The sequence below is a fragment of the Papilio xuthus genome, unplaced genomic scaffold, assembly GCF_000836235.2.
Source record: "Papilio xuthus unplaced genomic scaffold, Pxut_1.1 DF827777.1, whole genome shotgun sequence".
NCBI lineage: Eukaryota > Metazoa > Arthropoda > Insecta > Lepidoptera > Papilionidae > Papilio > Papilio xuthus.
This window is the reverse complement of record NW_013530872.1, coordinates 2,062,423-2,084,841: the sequence shown is the minus strand read 5'-3', so window position 1 is coordinate 2,084,841 and position 22,419 is coordinate 2,062,423. Positions and strand designations below refer to the sequence as shown.

The following is a 22,419-nucleotide window of genomic DNA, read 5'->3' as shown; positions in this document are numbered from 1 at the left end:
GGAGATTACTGGGAACAAACGAGTCATTGTGTTGTGGACAGAGAAAAACGGACGGAGAGAGACGCAAATGCATCGTGTGTACGAAATATAATTGTTTTCGGTATTACATGTTCATGCCAATTTTATTATAATAACTAAATCTGCTCTTTGATATACCCACACTCTTTGATTTTTTCAAAAAATGAAAATGTCACCAAATAAGATATGACCTAAAGGTCTATGTTACCAGGTCATAAAATTAAAAAAAAATGGAAATGTCAAGATATGACCTAAAGGTCTATGTTACCAGGTCATAAAATTAAAAAAAAATGGAAATGTCATTAAAATGTCAGTTAGTCTGACATTGACACAACAGAATTATTGAATGTTGGCTTAAGTTTTTAATTCTGTTCTGATTTGGAATTCTGAAAAATAATAAAGATTGTTGAACGTTATAAGTTTATTTTGCAATGGATTACCATTACGAACAGACCAGTGAGGTTGAGGCACTAGATTCTATCTATTACGGCGAAATGAAAAGTAAATAACCACCTCCGGGGTAACTTTATTTTAGGTTATTTTACAATGTACTGATTTCTTTTTTTTAGTTTTAGAGACTGAGCCATATCATAAGTTTTCTATACCTATTATGTCGGAGGGCTATGAAGACGGCGGGGAAGGCCTTAGCTGCCAGCTCACTTTCACATATACAGCCAAATATCCTGATGAGTTACCAATTGTTGAGATCGACAATGAAGAGAATTTTGACGATGTAGACAAGAATCAATTGTTGGATCATTTAATGGAACAGGTCAGTAAAAAGGCGCACCTTCAGAGTTGACCAATTCATAGTACTACTAAATGGATAGATTATAAAAAAGTAACTACATTTTCTTGAGCAGGGTAAGGAGAATATTGGCATGGTGATGGTGTTCACCCTAGTGTCGGCAGGGCAGGAGTGGCTCAATGAGAAATGGGACAGCATGAAAAGAGAGAAAGAAGAAAGGGTACTTGCTAAATTAAGAGCAGATGAAGAAGCAGAACAGGTCAGTTTTTTATTTGATGTTGTTCATTACAATTGACTATGTTCAGTTAAAAGCATAGTAGATATTTATTTCATTATAATTTGATGACTAATATCATACAAGCTTGTAAAGGGTTGGGTTAGTTGTTTGAATGTGACATCTCATGTTTGATTTGTTTGAAAATATGAGCAACTATAGTAAAAATGTATTACATTAACTGTACAGTAGTTAATATAATAGGAATAGCTTGTTGCAGCTACAACTCAAGTATCAAATAATGTTTACACCAATATTTATTAAATCTATTTGCATATATAAATATATTTTATAGTTATGTAATATTTATCCTTCAGAAAAGATTTGAGGGCACAAGAGTGACGGTGGAATCATTTTTGGCATGGAGAAAGCAATTCGAAAATGATATGGGCATCCCTGCTAAAAGGGAAAGAGAGGGCAAAGACAAAAATAAACTTACAGGAAAAGAATTATTCTTGAGGGACACAACACTCAATGAATCTGATCTTAAGTTCCTTGATGATGGTAAGTATCAAGTTTATCATCAAAGTGTCAAGTTTTAATAGTTCAACTTGTTTTTAATGAGTTTTCTAGCCATTTTTTAATCATAAAATCTCATTATATTGATTTACAACCACAAGCTTATAGTTAATTTATAGTTGAAATTTGTAATAATAATATAGTCTTGAGGGTCTTTTGTTGCCTGTGGCACAAGAAACTAGGAAGAAACATGCTTCTTTCATATGGTAGGATTAAATGTGATTCGGAAGGGAGTTAATTATATTAGGAATGTAGTGGTACTAAAATGTCTTTATGTAATTTATAGGTGATGCAGTCAAAGTTGATGAATCCCTATTCCAAGATTTGGATGACCTGGATATATCGGATGAAGATGATGAAGACTATGTGCCGGGTCAGAGTGGCAGTGAGAGTGATTAGCGAACAATAACGCGCACAATCATTGTGCGCCAGTGATAGACTTGCTTGTGTGTTTGTGATGAGCTTGGTGCGAGCAAATGTGACAATTATTACATATCAACCATTACAAAGAGATAGGATAAATAAAACTCTATACAGTTTTTACTCTGTTATCTATGTGTTTTTACGTTGAACACCATCTTGGACCACTTTTTGGCTAAGGTATTTTTTTTTATATTATAAAGTGGCAAACGAGCGAAAGGCCACCTGTAATTGCAGAAATAGTGAAGTGACCGCTACCCAAAGACATACGCAATTGCATATGCGTTGACTACCTTTAATCACCGGAGGAGAGGATGCACAGAAAGAAAATATTTTCCCTTCCTATGCATCCTCTCATCTGGAAAGTTCCACTTCCACTTTCTATCCTTTCCTTATAAGAAAAAGTGTGGGAAGTGAAAGAGGACTAAATTAGGCACACTCATCAGACGAAACGCGGCATTGCTTTCACTTGAGGCCTGTTTTCTGTGTGGTTGTTGTATTTCACCGGGCGAGCCGGGCCAATTCGTGCGAAGATGTTAAAGCGAGCTCTACCACTGTTAATAAATGTTTTAAATATGTTTGCTTAAAATGTTAACAATCCAAAGATTGCAGTATCAAAATAAAAGCCTAAATTTCGAAAAAAAATCTTTGTAGCAATTTTAAATATTATTATAATTATAATGTTCTCCAAATGTTGTATCAAAGAGATATCTATTGAAGTTGTAACAAGCGAAATATGTTTGTCTCTTTCTAAAGGTTGATGTGCAATATTATAGCCGCGTAAATGCTTGAAGATGAGGCTTGGCAAAAGAAAAGGACAGATTATGTAATTGTTGACTTGTTAATCATTTAGTAAAGTTTAGTCAATATCAGATTTCTAATTGAGATTTGAAACGTTTTTTTCTCAATTAGCAAAAATGATAGTGTATTTTCATTGAAGACGAAGAAAACAATACGTTTCTTAATGGTTCTGCAGTTTTATAGCATTTTTAAGACAATGCAATGCCTTGCCCCAGTGGAAATACACCTTAATTGTTGATTTTTAAATTTTACAGGCACTTCCATTGCTTACTCTTCATGTATGAAAAATGTTCTTTGTATATAAATAAAAGAATTTGGTTTTTACTTGTAGAATAATTTTTATTTACACTTTGTAATTATTATATACATAAATGTATTAATTTGTTTATGAAAAAGCGATTGATTTTCAACATTGAATATTATCTAAATTAATTTGAAAACATAACCTATTATATTTCGCAAACAAAACAATAACTGTAACTAATTGACATCAAACATATTTAACAAAATAAATAATATCACAAAATATAAACAAGTGCTGTCTTAAAATTAAATACACGAAAAGACTAATTAAATATCTTAACTTTTCTATAATTAACCGAGATATGTATTAAGTTGCAGATCGGTGCAATTACAATTTCGTTTCAAATATCGCGCTTTCGTACATAGAAATACGAATAATATATAAATTTACCTAAAAAATACAAATTCATATAACATTTAACACACGACTCACATTTAATTATTATGATATATAACGATTTAAAAAGTTACACAACAATAAATATGTAAAATCAAATTAAACATTTAAAAAACGTGAAATAGTTGAAATCAAGTTAAAAATACGCTCTAAAAATACAAACTTTCATTTCCTGCTACCTACTAATTATTACGCGTCTTAATTATGACCCAATTTTTTTTTAAATAACGAAATATTTTTTAACTGGATTTTACTTGGAAGTTACTGCTCAGACAATGTTACACATTATAATGATTGATGCTAGACAAAATTAGTCGTAATTTGCGAAATATTAGTTATAATTGAAATAAAAATTAACTTATTTCTTCAAACTGACTAGACTTCCTATTCTAGGATAGCCCCTAGTTTAGTTTACGAGTGACAATTTGATGTGAAAGTCTTTAATATTTATAATCTATTCCAATAAATACGGTTGCAATATTTGTGTACTATTGGTAAGGCATTATTTTAACTTTATTTCCTTAGTTTCATTCTGTCATATTTTTAGGTTAGGTTAGGTTTGGATGTTTCATTGTCTTAATATTATTTTGTATGTCTTTATTCCGATCTCAATTGAATATACAAAGCTACCTATCTAAAGTTTGTGTAAAAATACTTGGATGGGTGTCCGCCGTTGACACGACTGTAAAGCATATTCCAGTAATGTATTACATCTGTTATTTATTACTATTAATATTATTTCCTATACACTTCTGAGGCCCAACTATTATTATTAATTATGAGTATATAGCTTGTGAAGTTTATGCAGCAGAATTATATGCAATGTAGTGCTAGGCTTGATTATATCTTTTTTTATTTGTATTCAACATTTATTGGGCCATCAAGAAGTTATTAGCTATACTACTCGTGGTTTCTTAAGACCCTTTTTCCATTGTCGCGGCAGTCGCCCGACTATTAGTTCAGTGGAAAAGGGATCTAAGCTACATTACGGCTAGACGGTAGTCTACTTGAGGCGCTGGGTGACGTTTGCCAGCGCGACAGCGAACGCTTGCAGTGCGGAAAATGGGTACTGGAAGTCCAAAGTGTACGCGTTGCCGTCGATGCGACCGAACTGCATCACCTGTAGTAAATAAATGAATTAGTGTTAAGTCGATGTAATTTTGAATTTTATTGATACTAGAGCTATAAATTAAGACAATATCGTGTTAATGTTACCTGTTTCCCGTGGTACTCGATCTGGAAGTTCTTGGCGGATTCTTGTGTGACGCGGCCGCCAAAGTCGAGCTGGTACACCTGACTGTTCTCATTCCACATGGGAGCCTTGTTGTGCATCAGCAGCTGCCGGCGCGCCTGACCGCCCGCACCGCTCCCCGCGCCCCCACTTCCGCCAACACCGGCCCCGCCCCCCGCACTCGACGGCACGCCCCCCGCACGCTTCAGCTGCGTAATTTTCTTATATTTGCACACAAATAATAAACTAGCTGGCTAAGTTCTGGTAGGAAAATATGTATTGTCATTTTGAGGAATATTTTACATATAGTATTATATTATAATATAATATTTTACATACTATTGCAGGGTCCCAGTACAATTTAATATAAAAATGTCTTCTTGATTACTATACCTTGTTCCTGAGCTGTGCCTTCTGGAAGCTCTCGAGGTCTCTGTAGTTCTTGCCGTTGACCTCGCTGTAGCCGTTGGAGAACTCGTCGTCCGAGCTCTCCGACGGCTTCTTGTTGCGTCGCCGGTTCAGCAGTGGAGAGTTCAGCAGTTGTCTGTAGATGGAATACAAAAAGTTGTATAACAAACAGCAACAGGTCGGCATAATTACGCTAATAGAACAGTCTTTTAGAACCCTTCTTTGGGCTATATATTTACCGTATAGGCGAGGCCGAGGAGTACCGCGTGCGTCGGGTGCTGGCCGGGGAGGCGGGCGAGGCAGGTGAGGCGGCGGATGCGGTAGCGGGCTGCGCGCGCGGCGGCCGCTGGGGGCGGGGCGATGCGGGCGCAGAGCTCACCTCGCGCGCCCCTCCCCCACCACCGCTCCCGCCCCCACGCACACCGCGACCTCTAGCGGCCAGGAGCCGCAGCGCCAATTGCTCTAGTGAACCTAACGAGATGGACATGTTAATAAACTGTTCCTGATGGAATATCGCGTAACCTCAAAGTGAAGAAGACTCTGAAATATACTGTTAAATATCAATAGGTAAGATAACTGTATGTTGCCAGTAGATCTTAAGTCACGAAGAAGATAACAGATATCGAAACAATTTTTTCGTTACCATACACTTTCGTTCAAATTACCATCTCTTTGAAGGTACGAAATATTCCAAATATTTAAAAAACTATATACAGAAGAGAGGGCATAAACAAATTCGTTCTTCTAACAAATTCTTTACAAGAGTGAGTGCTAAGTGCGTTTCATTTACAAAGTAACAAGATATCACGATGCATTTTCGAACATGCATGATGCATTTAGTGAAATCTGTTATTACTGCACAAATGCAAGTGTAGGTACACGCATTTGGTCGCACAAACTGGCACAATTATTTGGTCAAGCGGTGTAAAACTCCTACGCCCTAGAAAAGTACCAGAGGGCCTGAACTAATGCATATACAAGAGTGCATTCGTTTAATTTAAGTCTAATTTAAAAAGCTTTGAGCAACTTAGTTTTGGTAGGTTTTCGCTTTAAATTTAATTACGGATTACGAGGAATAATTTTACCATGCCAAATCATTCAAAACTACCAAAACATTTTATATCTAGAGACCGTATAGTTATAAATTTGACTCTGAGAAAGTAGTTAAGCTCTGATAAACTAGTTAAGCTTCTCAAAATACTGTTAATTTATTTGAGAAATCGTCTGTCGATCTATTCATGCGCGGTGGCCAAGCTCGGGTCTAGTGAAGAAAGACGCGTCTAGCAAAACTGTCGAGTAGAAACTCGTGGACCTCACCGGTGGAAGTATCTCGTAGGGGGCGGCGGGTGAAAAGCATCTACTAATGTACTAACTATAATACTTGCTGTAGTCGGAGTCGCTATCGGTGGCGAGCACGGGTGCGGGCGGTGGCGCAGGCGAGGGTGGGGCGGCGGCACGCGAGCTGCACGCCACGCATATGTAGGTGGCGGCGTCCACGTCGCGCCGGTCGTACGGCGACACGAGGCGACATTGCGTGCACACCGGGTAGTCGCGCCGCGTGCGCCGCCCCCTAACCCCTGCCCCGCCCTCCTCCGTGCTCGTGCCGCTGTTGTCTTCCCCCGTGCTGGTGCAGCGGCTGCTCGAGTGAGCCGACGCCGCCTCGCTCCTCTGGTTACTGTCGGCCCGGGACTGTCTCTTACACTTCTCCACCGTTATCGATAGCTCGCCGGAATCGAGACTCCGAGATTTCCCACATTTCTTTAAGCTAGGCGTTTTAGTTTCCATTTGCTTGATGTCGTTCGCCCGAAAGTGTCGCCTCGCTCTTCTGTGGCGTTTGTTATTCACCAAGACTAGTCTCCGGGGCTGCTCGCCACGCAGGGTGGTGATGCTGTGAGCGCGCAGCACTTGAGGATCGACGAGATCCAGGTAGCCTACGCTGCAGCTGCGCGTCATCGTGTCGTAGACGGGCACGCTGGCGCACACCGGGCTGATGGGTACCACCGTCGTCGTTCTCTGCACCCTCATCTCCCGAGGTCTCTCGCTCAAATTGTTTATCATGGTTTCTATGGGTGTTTCCTCGTCGATGAATTTTAAATCTTCACCCTTTTGAAGATTTTTTATGTTATCCGCGCGCCGCGTCATGGCGTCCGGGTGAACCTCGTGCTCGAAGTTTTTATTACACAAAGATTTCAGTATTCTAGTATTAACTTCAAATGACGCCGATTCACCCCTGTTGCAAATGTTTTTGCGCAACTTGGAGAGACAGTTGTCCGAAACGTGGCTATCGCATTTTTTGATTGTAACTTGCCTACTCGGTTCTACGCTAAGGTTTAAATTGAAGGATTGTTGTTCGATGCTTGGCATATTATTTTTTAGGGTAACGTTATCACTGCGAACACTGTAATCCGTTCTGCCGCCGCAGAAATCTCCGCGACCTCCGCAAGTTACCGTTTGCGGGGAAGGTCTTTCGAAAATGATATCTGTCGGTGCGACAGCGTTCTTTGGGGACTGTAGGGTAGGAACTGAGCTCTCGCATCTGAGCGGGGAGATTGCATGCCGGTTGGAGACCGCCGCCGCGTTGTTCATTCGCCGTTCGGGCGCCGGCGCCGGCGCCGGGTGCCGTAAAGGCGTCGAGTACACGCTCTCCGACACGTTGTTGACGGAATCATTTGTATCTATGTATGGGAATTCGTCGTACGATTCCGCTCGCGCTATAGACGGGTTCGAGTTATTGTTATTACTAGAATAGGTTTCATTTTGAGATATAACATTATTTGAATTATTGATTCGGTCGTTGATAGTTAATTTACGCCTAATGTTATTATTTGTATGGGAAGGCGAACTCGAGTCATTTGATTGAAAAACTTCTTCCTCGTCTTCGGAAAATATGTTTGGGTTAAAATTAGGATCGGGATCTAGGGGATAGTCGTCCCGTAATTCGGTTATCATTAGTGTCATTTGTCTCGGTTGCAAATGAAGCAAAGACGTTTTGTAAGTGACTTGACCTAAGTTTGCAGGAACATTTTTAGCCAGCCCGTGCATTTTAAATTTGGTGCCCCAAATATTCGATGTGACTTCAACTAAACGAACATCCTGAAAGTATTAAAAAAAATGAGAACACAATAAAATTCGTAAATGAAACAAAGAATGTAGCTTACCTCAGGCAAGGAGTCAATATACGCGAGTTCGTCAGGCGGGTCGTCCTTTTCTCCGGATTTCCTGGCCTTGCGCCTCTCTCGAGCGCGCCTGCGACGTTGTAGTCTGGGAGATCCTGTACAACCTACAGAACATTAGGATATAAAAATTTGTTACATCATTTACAATCAGTAAATTTTAGGTAACACTTGCGACGCGTCCAACAAATGCTAAATCAAAGTTGACGAGAGTCTAGAGACAATGATAATAACATTTGTTTACTAAGTTCCGTATAAAAATATGTTATTGATAAAAGTATGGTGGTAGACTGACCGTCTTCTCTCTCGCTGTCAGAGGAGCAGGAGGAGTGATGCACGGGCAGGGTGCGGGTGCGGGGTGTGGGGGGCGCGGGGCGAGGCGTGCGGGGCGCGGGGGAGCCGCCCGCCAGCCCCGCGCCGCTGCTGCTGCTGCTGCTGCTGCTCACTGCGCCCGCAGCGACATCAGTGCACACTGCACAAAACACTTCGTACATTGAGTACAATCAAAGAGAGCAAACAATTTCAAAGTGACTCTAGAAAAATAAAACTATTGAAAATATATATGTATATTTATGATGTGATGGTACCTTCAGCCTGTGGATCGAATATGACGAACTCGGGGCGTATCTTGCTGGTGCGACGGCCTTTGAGCAGTGGCACGAGGCCGCCGAGGTGCTCCAGGTAGAGCGTGTATGCTCCCGCCTCCTCGTCGTCGTGTCGCAGCATAGTGCAGTGCAGTCGCCCGCCCGGGGGACGCGACACGAACCGCCGCAGCTCGCTCGCCTCAGGCACGTTGCACTGACACAACCAAATATATACTAAGCTAATTAGTGGTAAATTATAGGTCAGTAATAATAGAAAAGATGCTGGTAGCAGTGGTAGTAAAGCAGATAGGCAGAAAATAAATCTATGTTGTGTACAAAAAATCTGTAAATATGAAAAGGTAATTCGATTCGATTCCTGGAGTTTGGAGAAAAAATGAGACGTAGTGGTTGTGTCTCAAGTACCAGGCCCTCTTCAATAGAATTCCGCATATAATAAGAACCTTAAAACCTCGTTATTTTACGTTTCAAAGTGATGTCACCTACTTGGACATCAAAGTGTTTGGATATACCCGTATTGTATGTGCGAAGAGGCTGGCGAGAGCAGGCTGGAGACGGGGAGGGAGAGGCAGGGCAGCGGCGAGGCGCGCGTGTCGCAGCGCTTGCGCGGCCCGCACGCGCGCCAGCAACTGCAGTGGCGCCACCGCACGCCACACTCGCGCCGTACACACCGCGCCGCCCACGCCCACGAACAGCCGCCTCGCCGCGTGACCCCACGTCAGAGCACTTACTCGAGCCTGCACCCAACACGAACATATTAGACTTCTGTGGCACATTTTACTATACTGTTGTATGTATATTGAAAATCGGAGACAAAATAAAGCTGCAGATCAAGTCGTAAGTCACAAATCAGTGTTACCTGCGTGTATGGTATCGGAACAGTGTATATGAGCGCCCCCGTGTCCGAGTAGAACTTGACCACATTGTTAAACGGAGGCGCGTCTGCAGCCTCGTTGGGTTCTGAACAATAAAGCAATATCACGCGAATCGTTAATAAAAAAAAGTTGTTTTATGTAATACTTAAAATAATAAATTATGATCTACAACAAAATGACAAACAACATTTTGGCAATTTGACAGAGTTTTATGGCCCTTGGTAGGGATGAATTATTTTATAAATAACAAATTCTATACTTAAACCAAATAAAGGAAATTTTAACTTCACTAAGTTGTAAACAAAAACTATTGTCATTTAATAATCAACTTTATACGACTTAAAGAAGCATTCAAACTGCGTCGTCGTCTTTATTAAAGCGTCCTGCCTCGTGCCTTTGATGCGAAGCTACATAAAGATTATGAAAGAAGTCTCGTTTACTGTCCAATATGTACACGCGGACGAAGTATACGAGCTATTGTATAGTTGCGACGCTCTCGCTGCCGAGACATAAAACGTGTACGAAGAATTTACGAGCCCGTGAGCCGTGATCGTAAATCTTTCCTACAGATTGAAAAAAACCTACGCCCAGTCCGCTCCTGTCATTTATAGGGTTGTCAAATTTAGTTTCCAGAAATAGCTTTCTTTGTGGATTTACGATTGTATATTGAATTGCACCACAACCATTTCTTATGTTTAAATATACAATTGTTATGATAGAGACTGTAATTTTTTGTTTTAATTTGGTATAGTTAGTAGTTTCGTTAACATAAATACTATTGCTAAATCAAAAAACTTCAACCAGAGATTTTATAATAGAATTCTTTTCCACAATCCTGCCAGGGGTGGACCTTGCATTTATCAAAAATATTTCTCGGCGTGTGCATTATTCATACGGTATCCCGACGGAGTTGAAGAAATCATAGGTGTGATGTGAACTTTAGATTTTATCGAACCGTAATATTTTCCCCTTCATATTCAAATACTCAGACATTTTTCCCAAGTCGTATTATAAAAGATCTGAGATTGCGCAAAGAGTTTTTATAGGCAGCTATGTTTTGCAAATGGTAAAGAGATGACTAAATTAATATTTCCCGTGTTATATAAAGATCTTTTGAAAAACATTTAATAAAACGTTTAATAACGCAAGATTACTTTATATAAAAGGTACTTTGAGATCACGTATTTTAATTATATTATAACATTTCTAAGAAGCCTTAATAAGCTACAAGAAAACGTTTCGAATTTCGTTAATTAATTAGTCATTTAATTAACTTTAAACAATGAATAGAGACTGTTCTTATAATAACACATACTATGATACTATGATATTGGTGAAGCTTTTGAAACGCTCACGCTTACATTGGTTGCTTGTTACTTTCGGTTACCTTATAAATGCTACTGTGGTTTGGTTTACACATATTTCTGGAATCAGTACCTCACACGGTTACATAGATATATTTCACCTGCGTTCAACGTCCCCGCAACTGCGAGCAGCTCCCGTGAATTAGCCCACTCCATGGCCAGTGTGTTGCCTCTGAGACCAGTAGTCACACGCACTGGGCTAACGTCATCGTGGCCATGCAGCAACACTATCTCGCCGTTGCCCAACGCAACGGCCAGCACGTGGCCACCGCTGCTTTCGCTCCCCTCCTCGCCTTCTTCCATCTTGAACTTCTCGCAAGACCATGCCATCGACGTTATCCCTCCTTCAGCTACCAATTGCACCTGATGACGAACACTGATAATGATACTCGTTCTAGGTAAGTAATGAAAGTTGACTTAAACACCACGTGTTTCGATTAAATAAATGTTACGGAATAAATAGTAAGTCAATGTAGACTTGAAAAATCTAAATTTTCTCGTTATAAAGTTCATGTAAGCACTTACTCCAAGTTTTCTCTTATTAAACTTACACTAACTCATAATCGTTAAGTATCCCTAACCTGTGACACCATGGCACCGTGCACGTCCATGACGACGAGCTGAGCGGAGGCGGTGCCGAGATACACTTGGCCGTCGTCAGGTGTCCAGCAGCCGCATGTGATCCTCGCATCTAGCGACAGCATCGATGACCAGTATCGTTGACCCGCCACTGATCCCACTAACACGAAGCCATCCTATGAAAATTAAAAGAAATAACTTAATGTAACAGCTTTTAGATCAGGATAAACTGGGTAAACACAACAATGAGCTAAGACAGTGTTTAAAGAAATTGTTCATTTATTTGTTTTCACAAACATTTTATTTACGTACGTATTTGATCGACAACATTTTACTTAAGTATAGAATTAAACCTAAAGATTATATTGATTAAAAGTACATACGTATAAAATAAATCTAAATCAGTGTAATCCCAAGTAAAGTAGTAAAAAGTAGTTTACGTAACGTTGCCCTTAGCAAGTTCACCTTAGCATATTTGATGGGTACGTTTCAACAGTGTCAAATAACGTCGACGGCGGACGGCGGGGTACGCAGGAAGCCTTTTAGCAAATTGCAGACATGTTTTCGTCGGCTTGTCCTTTCGCCCTTTTATGTCACGTGGATCAGGCTTCGTACAGTTTGCGTCACTAAATATTCCCGGAATAACTTACACGAATTTAAACATTTTCATTTTAGCTTTTAAATGGAAACTATATTTTTTAGATTCTGTCTTGCGATTATCAATTTAAATATATTAAACTAGCTGTTGCCCGGGACTCCGTCCGCGCAGAATTACAAAAAAAACCTAATAAGTAGCCTATATGTTCTTCCGGACTATGTTCTACATCTATGCCAAATTTCAGCAAGTTCCTTGCAGCCGCTTTTGTGATACATTCAAACAAACATCCATCCATCTTAACGTTCACATTTATAATATTAGTAAGATTACGATTCAGATGAATTTATGAGCAAAATAATATTCAAAATGTTGGCTAAACTTTCATGCAAACGACAACGTCAATTAAGTGGTAACACAAAGGTAAGCATGGAATAGTATTATAATAATCTAACAAACTTGATAACTGTCTAAAGGGACATTTATTGGCCACGTTTCAATATGAAAACAAAGGAACAATTTGATTATTATGGGAGGTAAGATAAACAATTTCATAATTACAATACCGTCTCCCGGGGCGGTGTTGACGAAGGGTACTCAGTAGTCCTCGGGCAAATATTCCTTTATCCCTATTACTTGAATTAATATAATGTTTTTTTTCCTAAACATATCTAATTATGATACGATACGAACTTAATTACTCGTACATGCTTTGGTCCTGGCTCTATAAGCTTAATTAATTTATTTAACTACTAGTTAATCGATATTCAACTTTTTGTGGTTGTTAGAACCCCGGTTTAACCTATTCCAAAAAGGAGGACAATAATTTGTTTTTTCTAAAATTCTTTTGTCTACACGGTCAGTAAAATTGACAGGAGAGTTGATTTAATTACAATTTTCTATGGTGGAATGCCGATCCTTGTTTTTTTAAGACTTTTCTAAGATAAGAATATTAATATTAGTAAAATAAGCAAAATTAGAACTTACCTGATAACAAATAAGTGCCATCCTACCATCATGGGACCAGGAGAAATGAGTGACAGGTGTGCTCCTGTCATTTATAAGCTCGATGCTCCAGCGACCCTCGTACTTGATCCACACGAAGATCACTCCTGAACTGTCGCACGATGCCAACTTCTGGTACGGCTCGTTCCATTTCACCAGAATTACCTTGAAGAAAACGGATGTTAAAAACAAAGTTACGTCGAACAATCTCCAAAATAAAAAATACAATGAAGGTAGGCATTTATAAATAGTATAATTTTATTCATCTATATCATGAAATCTTATTCTATCTACTACTCGTGATTTTTTAAGATTTATCTATTTTCTATCATCATCATCGTTTTATATCATCATTGAACTTGTAACCAGTTTATTCTTAATGCCTTTGGAGCTGAGTATTCTGGCGACGTATGTCCGAGGGAAGATTTGCAGTTCTTGTTATTTTCTCTTGGTATACTCACATCAGATCTATGTCCGCGTAGATTGTAGTTTGTACGCAAAGGCAGTTCGTGTGGCCGTCTCGCGTGTGAAGACGTGAAAGTAACGCCGACTACTCCACGCACGTTGCCCGTCGCCAACCAACCCTCTTGGTAGTAATTGTTACGATTCAGCTTCCATCCTTCCTCCTACAGCAAAAGGTTCAAATTACCTTAACGATCAAAGTGCTACGAACCACTTGGAATGCGAAGTCGATCCCCAACTCGTTAAGTCGAGTTTCGTCTACAGTTGAAGTTGAGGGAATACTTTTTGTGAAATTGTATACCATTCGTTTTGTTTTTGAAAACTTTTGAATATAATATGTTTTGTTATTTTTTTCATCTGACGCAATACAATATTGCTATCTTTGTAGTGTTTATTTTAAATACTATCGAGTAAGGTTTTTATAGTATCTTTCATGCCTTTAGAATAAAAAGGGAGGTTTAGTGATTTTAGTAACAAGTTTTGACTCGGTATTCAAATCACTCAAATAAATTGCCACTGCGCGTCTGCATTTCTGACTGTGACTTGACCTTGACTTGCAAAAATTATGTGACAATTTTAAAATAACTATAACTTTAGCATGGTATGAATGAATAACTAAAACAACTCGTGGTTGTGTATCGTACTCAGAGCCACCCTAAACCCCTTTAAGAGTAGCAAGGCTCGAGGGCGCCCCCGGGAACCTCGGCTCGTGCTGGTACTTCGTTTATTATGAGGTTAGACAAACAATCCAGTAGATTGTGTAGTTCTACAATACTACGTTATGGTTCTATGGAAAACTAGTGTAGACTTCAATCGAACAAAGTAAACATAACTATTCAGAAATCAATATTCGTCTTCAGACCATATTTTGGCTCGAATTTACCCAACCGAAAGATCTCAGGTAGATGATATATTGTTTCGAGCTTAACCAAATATATTTTACTCCATTTAATAAAAAGCAAGTAATTAAAACCGCATTTCTGATCGAAGACATATTTTGGCCGCTAAAACACACTACAAATTCTATGGCTAAAGTATCCCACATTCAAGCTGTTATTAAAAACTTTATTAATATTACATGAAAGAAAAAAACATTTTGTCTGGTTGTATGAAAGACAAACAGTAGAAAAATATTCTATTGAAAGATGTTACGGTGCTCAATTTCCCTAATTTGATGCTTGAAAGCCTTTAAGCGTTTGCGGCCCAACATAAAACTGGTGCGGTCCAGATTGATTGGCATCCTCCGGGAACCGCAAATAATATCCCGGTAGCTAGGAATCATTTTTAGAAAATGTCATTTTATTCGTGTTTTATCGATAATCAACTTAAACATAAACTTAACTTTTTCTATCGGTAAGATCGAAAAATATTATTCACATTTCTTCATTTTATTAGTAATTCGTACTTATTCGTACGGTCATCCAGATTTTTGTACTTAAATAAAGATAAGTTGTACTTATTCATTAAAACATCTAAAGATTTTATTGATTAAATTACACACACACACACACACAACACACGCACAGACATACACGCACAGACACACACACATAAGCTGAAAAATGCAAATATTGTTTTGCTTAGAACATACACAATTAAAACAAATGCGAGTTATAAACAATATTCTTGCCACATAAAATAACCATCATATAAAATATTATAATATAGGTTGACAGGGGTCGGTTTACTGTCGACGTGGGTCAAGTAAATTTGTGTGGAAACAACTTATTTCACTCAGGCGTTACGAAGCTGACAGTAACCAGCGGCCATTGTGTCCGGGAACAAACAATGGAGATTGCAATTTAGGATAGCGGAGTTATTTACGAAGATGCACATTATGTTTTTTTCTTTCCTGAAATTACTATTTTTTATCCTTGCTGATTAAAAACCGATTTTATTAAAGTAACAAAACGTATCTGGACAATGAAATTATCAAATCACCTAATTGTCAGTAACTTTATTGCGTTACGGAGACATTTTAAAAAAAAAATTTTCATTGACATTTTTTGTGATTTTTCGTAAAATGTCTAGTGTTGTAAAATTCTGAATGAACGAACATTCTAAGGTAGTTAGAATCAAAACAAGGGCCTTTTCTACTCACATTATATTCTTATTATATCGCAAATATCCTAAATTATTATACCTCACTAAAAACAGCGCAATTTAATTTGCATAGATTAAAAAACCTAGTTTAGCATAACATATATCCTTGTGTTAAGGGATGAAATGAAAGATAAATACAGTAATGTAATATGTCATCAAAAAAGGAGTGACATACGGACCGGAGATGGAAGTTGCAATTGCCAATTAGCGAGGTATTACCGATGCAGGCTCTTCCATTAACCCCTTCATCGAGCCAATTAAGACCGACGCCGCAGACCCAAGGGAACTTCGGAAATACGATTTATATTTTAAAGGGACATTTTTTAAAGCTTCATTAACCGTGGTTTTCTGACACTTAAATCTCTATAATCAAGTAAAAAAAAGTGTTAACAATATGTTTTAATCGGATACTTTGGTCTCAGACACCCACTATTAATCGACCGAGTGAAAAATAATGGTAAAATTGAAATTTCCATATAATTTCATTCCATAAGAAATGATTTCCTTTCAGGATTGTTTGTATCTGAAGAAAACCGCGATTATTGTAATTCATTTAAGAAAATTAAAAAAGGTTTTTTTTTAAATTTAATTGAATGATACTTTACTTAGATGTTTCAAGTTACGAATGGAGAAACATTAATTTTAATTTTATGTACTACTCCTTGAATGTTTTATTTTATTACCTTCACTTTAATTACTTAGTAATTAATTTGTACATCAAGCAGCCAGTAATAAGACTAAATGAATTGCAAATCTACAGAATGGTACGTTTATTTTAATTATTTTCAGTTATTTTTTAGTACTTACAAGTTTCTTTATAAATTTCAAAAAGGTGTAAAAAGAGCGACTGTAGTCGAACCTGGATAAGCAAAAGTCAAAGGTACCGCGTTGATTTATCTCGCTTATAGAGGTTTTCTCTTTTTCAGGGGTTTCTCACTTATGGAGGTTGTCCGTAGGTGCCGGACTAACTCTTGCTTATATAGGTTTCTCACTTATTCATGTTCCACAATATTAATTTCTTTGAAGTAATTTTAGTCGAAGATTCATCAGCGGTCTAAGTGCTATGTACTGCAAATTTAAACAAGGTTTATAAAGCAAATGGACTGTTTTTTATGTTACAAAAACGATAGTTATGCTACTTCAAATTGTATCAAATAAAACGTGACATGATTGCCATGGAATCGTCAGCCATTTTAAACGTGATCTAAATAAAATTTATAAGAGAAACCTTTCAACAAAATAAATAACGAATCGCATGGTTAGAAAATCGAGCACGGGAACGGGGCCCCAGGTTGTTTAACGAAATGAATCCTGTTCGTTAATAGCTTTATAAACAACACCCAGCCTAGCATAATCTGCGTAAGACTGAGTTTAAAGGGGGAATGTAACATTAAGCCTTTGTTTAGTTAGACTTTAATTATCGTAAAAGTAAACAAAAAAGCTGTTATACATAGTTTTAACTCGACCAATGAAAAGATAATGACTATCATCTTTATTGAATAAAGCCTAAACTTTTGAAATATCGTTCAGCGTAACGCGTTCTACGGGAACGTTACATAACGCAAAAATATATAACTTATTCTTACCTTTATTTTTTTTAATATTAAAAGGGGATCAATAAAATTAAAAAGTTAAAAATTAATTTCTTTACTACCTTTTATTTCGGTTGAAAATGTAATTATATCGATAAATAAATAATACCACCGACACTTCTCTGCCTAAGTACTATGGCCTGAATTAATTCAGGTTTAAGCCTCAGTAACAAGTGCCACGTTTGGTCAATAATATTTGAATACTGATTTAGTTTATTAGTATTACGGTGAGTCTCCACCATCGTACCACCCGATTTACAACATTGCCGTCTCACTTGTTTTCTTTGAATAAAACAGAGATAACAATAGTTTTCCGCCACGTGTGCTACGACTATTAAAATCATGGTTACCTATAATGTTATAACAATTCGGCCTTGGCCTCACTAAATGCTTATGCTTAATGTAAATCGAATTTCATGCCACTTACAATTTGCAAGTAACTGGTTAAGTAACACGTTAAAATGAGTAGAAAATACCAATTTAAAAACATTAAAAATTTACTTTAGCGTTATTATCATCGGTATTTAAAAAAAATTAAAGATGACCAGTTATTCAAAGTGAAAGGCTAGGTTGACAATATGTTGGTAATAAAAATACCCATGGTAAAATTGACATTATTATACACTTATTCGTTAATTTTATTTAATTGTTGTATTAAATTGAATAAAACCTTCATAATATGTTCAAATTACAGAATTCGGAAGGGTAAGCAATCTACACCTTGTTAATCGTAAAAAACCTTGTCCAACAAGGATCAAAGCAACGTAACAGAAATCGGTCAAAGGTCATAACCATATTTGTTTGTAGACTTCAAAGAGCTTTAGGTAATGGTTTCCAAAGATTTAGCACCCCACATTAAGGCCAACATTTTTTTATTCATAACAACTACTGACGAGCGAAAACAAAGGGGTTACCTAAATTTATACATAGACGTACAACATTGATAAATTGTGTATCACGTAAACCTGATTAAGTTCAGAATTAAATTAATTACAACACTACTCATCATTAGCTCACTACACGTCCCCACCGAGGAGCTCGGGACCTACCCTAAGTTAGGGATGACTAGGCCATAGTCAACCACGCTGGCCAAGTGCGGGTTGGTTGACTTCACACATATCTTTGAATTTCTTCTCAGATATGTGCAGGTTGCATCACGATGTATTCCTTCACCGTAAGAACATCGGATAAATGTACATATGCAAATTGGAAACCTAAAGACACATTGGTACATGGCGGTATTCAAACCCAGGAGCTGTAGATTGCAACTCAAGTGCTTGACTTCTGAGCCACCTACGTTATACTATTAACTACTATTTTATTCTTAAATCTTACTAAAATGGCTTACATATTACCTTGAAATAGAAGGTTTTTTTATTTAGTTTTGTGTTCGGGCAAGCAGCCAACGCAGGCAATCGCTAACTTCTCGACTTACTTAAACCTTGGAAACATGGCTTAACGACTACAACGATATAAATAGTATAAATTCAAGTCAACTGGTACGAGATGTCTCTGTAATTTAGTACAGATATAAATTGAACCTTTTTATATATTAAACATGATTTTGAAAGCAATTTATGATTAAACGCAACATTAGTTGCATCATTTAAATTATTATAAAGCCGATCATTCATCGTCAACTAAACTAATTAGAAACTAAGCTAAGCTAACTAATCTGTGCGAGTTAAGCCAAAGTAACGTGAACAATTAATTAATCAACCAATATTTTTTTAATTCTACCGAAAATTTGTGTTTAATTTGTTTGGAACATAGAACGTTCAAATGCCTAAAAGTAATTGTTTTTTTTATGTTCTATTAAACGTAGTAATTTGGTTAGAAAATGCCATTTGATAAATTTCAATAGTTTTAAATTTACTATGGAAAGATTTAACAATTTAATGAATTTAAAGTAGCTACAAGAGACCCTTTTAAGTTGACTAAATGTAACGAAGTTGTGTACACTATAGTCGGTAATTAAATAGGGGCTTCCCGTCTATCGATATACCTAGGGTGCCTGAGTTAGTCACCAACAATAGGTATTCGTAAGTAAGTTTGTCGTTCTTTGATGTGTACTTGTATGATGATTTCTGATAGTCGGGAATGGCACAGATATACTTAGTATTTTGGCAAGACTTATTACATTAGTTTGTTACATTATAATATTAATATAGGTTATCTGTCAAAGTTTTTTTTTTTAATTTTATAAAGTACCTAAAAGTAAAAGGCATTTTGAGCATTTTCTTCAACTAAGATAATGTATGCATTCTAATGTAAATTTTATTTTGTATTTTAGCTTTGTCGTGATGTTCATGATCAGGTCAAAACCTAATACCGAAACATGCGTTTACTAATAAAACATTTTGTCTTCGCCTAAAACAAACACGGTGTTTATTTATTATCAATACCATTAGGCATTTTAATAAAACAAACAAACCTCGATCTGATGTCGCGTTAAACAGCTTTCTTAGATTGAGTTACGTCATTCTTAACATCAGTTTTCACTGGTGAAATATAAAAAGATAAATCGAAGGATGTTGATTGGAAATTTCATGTTTTGTTTTGCAGTTTCCATTAACGGCTAGATTATTAAAAAAAACATTGAGTACAATGAGTAAATGTAAAAAATACACAAAACATAAATTGTGGCACTAATCATCAACAGTAAATATAAAATAATCCTAAATACAACGTATTGATCATACCTCCGTATTCATATCAAATACATGTTTCTTCTAATTTGATTAATTATTTAATAAATTTTTTCAGTACTACATGAACTTTAATGACTATAGTAATCAGGATTAATTTATAAAACCCTTCGGAAATTGAGTCTAGTCTTTAAAGCAAATTGAAAATAGGTCAAGTGACAAATCAACTTCTGAATTTTCTTTTTTTTTCTCCCAACCAAACCTAGAAATTGAATAGGAATGTCGTCAAATCGGTCCAACGTTAAAGTGCAGGAAGGTTAATTGAATTGTTGACCTCAACTGTTAGGTACCGACCTCAAGGGTTGTCGTGCTATCCGTCCTCAAATTCCCTTCCAAATTACTTTGACACCGTCAAATTGTTTTCAATCTAAGCTGATGATAATGGAAATTTAATGCGCTTCGATCAGCAAAATAATAAACCTATGAACTCACTAATACCCGCTAATCTATTTTATATTTATTACACAGATATGAGAATTTAAATTGGGATATAACTAAGATGACCTCGAAATCTGGCGGCTAGATAACTTTATCCCAAAGGGGATGTTCCAATTTTATTTAACATATTTGATTTTCAACTAATTTGTTTTTTGTATTTTAAAATATGAATCCACAAATCTTGTGAATGTGATCGGATTTATTACTCGTTTAAACTGAATTTGAACAAAAAATATACAAACAAATTAAATATAGGGTTCAAGCGTAAATTTCTCATTAGCCTATGTTAGGATTAATTTTTCTAATCTGTATGATATTTGCAAAAAGATATAGAGTTTTAGCTAATATTTTAAAAATGATAAAAGAGGATATTTTTGTTGTAACTTAAGAATAATATTAAATCAGAATTCAGCTCATTTGTTTTTCATTGAATACGTAACGAGATAATAAAGTACACCGTTTAAAATATCTTCTGCAAACATTACCATTTGCCGCGGCGCCTAATGAAGCTGAAAATATTAAGGTACATACTATGATGAAAAATACAACTTTTACATTGAAATATAGCACAGATTATAAACAATTTAATAATAATCACATTAAATACAAATAATTGTAAAACTATGAAATATCAAGTAGAATTGAAATGAAAATAGTTTACTAGGTTACTGTATTAAGGTTATAATTAGATAAGTTTTTAATTATTGCCAAGTCATAAAGGATAGTTCACTAGCAAAACTAATAACGTAGAAGGCATATAGTAACAAAAGTTGGCACGTACCTCGGGCAACTCGTCGGGCACCTTTCCCATCCACGACAACGACAGTATAGTACAATCGCATTTAGCGTTAACATTACGCTCGAAATGAAGATGCATTTTGGAGTAGTTTTCACACCTGTTCGACTTGAGACATCGCTATTGTACAGAATGAGAATCGAGTTTAAATACTGCCTTGATTATACTTGTGTATTTTTCTGAGTCAATCAGCAAGCACATTTTCCGATATGTTGCATTAGAAACGCGACGGTGTCAGATAGTAGCGAGTATGCGTGCCGAGCGGCCGAGGGGCGGTCGGTTGTCTTGACAGGGTGACAAGCGAGGCTCGGGTGCGCGCGGGGTGGTGGACGTGCGGGGAGCGGGTATTGATTGTGCGCAGGGCTGCGGAGCGCACCCCGCGCCCTCTCGCGTCGTTTTCCGCCCGCCTGAAAACCAAACCCTTCGGACATCGCTCGGAGATGGCGCTTAGATTAGATTCAAACTGAATTTCTGTAACTGAATTTTTAAACAGTTTGAATATATTTAGTACAAAACTACTTAAATCCGAGTTAAATCTAGGTAACGATTATGTAAAGATTTTTAAATTTTAATAGCAACTGTACACTTTAGTTACACTACTTTTTCTGACAACGATGGTCCTAACTATCGCAAAGCACTTAACTCAATTAAAATGTACGAGAGCTTTTGAAATATGTTTAACCTCTCCTATAAATATATTCAGATAAAATAGACGGGCAGGCAGTCATTCTCAAACTGTTCTCTTACCGTTTGAGTTCCCAAACTCGGTTCTTACTCACGAGTCATTTTTATCTACAGAAGGATAATGCGGGTTGTTATCCGGTATTTTGCACAACAATTGTTGAGATTTACAATGGCTATACTCGTTACAGCATTGCCTTTCTTCCATTCTAATATTTTATATATAACATTTTATAATATTCATAACCCTGATTATTTGCCCCTTTCCACTCGATGAAAGTGTATAAAGGCGTATTTCTATGTTTATTATAACACAATAAAAAGGCG

At 37.1% G+C, this 22,419-nt stretch overlaps 2 protein-coding genes across 2 annotated transcripts; one reads left to right on the top strand and one right to left on the bottom strand.

Moving 5' to 3' along the window:
• Positions 1-344: 344 nt before the first annotated feature.
• LOC106115638 (RWD domain-containing protein 1) lies at positions 345-2,232 on the top strand. Its single transcript, XM_013309079.1, has 5 exons — positions 345-519; positions 588-790; positions 882-1,025; positions 1,358-1,544; positions 1,846-2,232. The coding sequence occupies exons 1-5, from the start codon at positions 450-452 to the stop codon at positions 1,956-1,958; spliced, it is 717 nt and encodes a 238-aa protein (XP_013164533.1). The 5' UTR covers positions 345-449; the 3' UTR covers positions 1,959-2,232.
• A 1,079-nt stretch (positions 2,233-3,311) lies between these two features.
• Positions 3,312-21,634, bottom strand: Tusp (WD40 superfamily protein Tusp). The gene is made up of 15 exons (XM_013308985.1): positions 21,397-21,634; positions 13,774-13,938; positions 13,295-13,477; positions 11,715-11,888; positions 11,235-11,496; positions 9,754-9,854; positions 9,407-9,631; positions 8,880-9,090; positions 8,588-8,764; positions 8,278-8,399; positions 6,493-8,212; positions 5,359-5,590; positions 5,105-5,255; positions 4,696-4,920; positions 3,312-4,600 (listed from the first exon to the last, which is right to left on the bottom strand). The coding sequence occupies exons 1-15, from the start codon at positions 21,490-21,492 to the stop codon at positions 4,484-4,486; spliced, it is 4,161 nt and encodes a 1,386-aa protein (XP_013164439.1). The 5' UTR covers positions 21,493-21,634; the 3' UTR covers positions 3,312-4,483.
• Between the last annotated feature and the right edge of the window lie 785 nt (positions 21,635-22,419).

Coding starts and splice junctions, on each gene's coding strand:
- Tusp (XM_013308985.1), bottom strand. CDS start 21,492: ATGCATCTTCATTTCGAGCGTAATGTTAACGCTAAATGCGATTGTACT. Junction 9,091..9,406: donor TCTTCGCACATACAATACGG/GTATATCCAAAC, acceptor TGGTTGTGTCAG/TGCAACGTGCCTGAGGCGAG. Junction 5,256..5,358: donor TCCTCGGCCTCGCCTATACG/GTAAATATATAG, acceptor TTCCATCTACAG/ACAACTGCTGAACTCTCCAC.
- LOC106115638 (XM_013309079.1), top strand. CDS start 450: ATGGATTACCATTACGAACAGACCAGTGAGGTTGAGGCACTAGATTCT. Junction 791..881: donor TGGATCATTTAATGGAACAG/GTCAGTAAAAAG, acceptor TTTCTTGAGCAG/GGTAAGGAGAATATTGGCAT. Junction 1,545..1,845: donor TCTTAAGTTCCTTGATGATG/GTAAGTATCAAG, acceptor TGTAATTTATAG/GTGATGCAGTCAAAGTTGAT.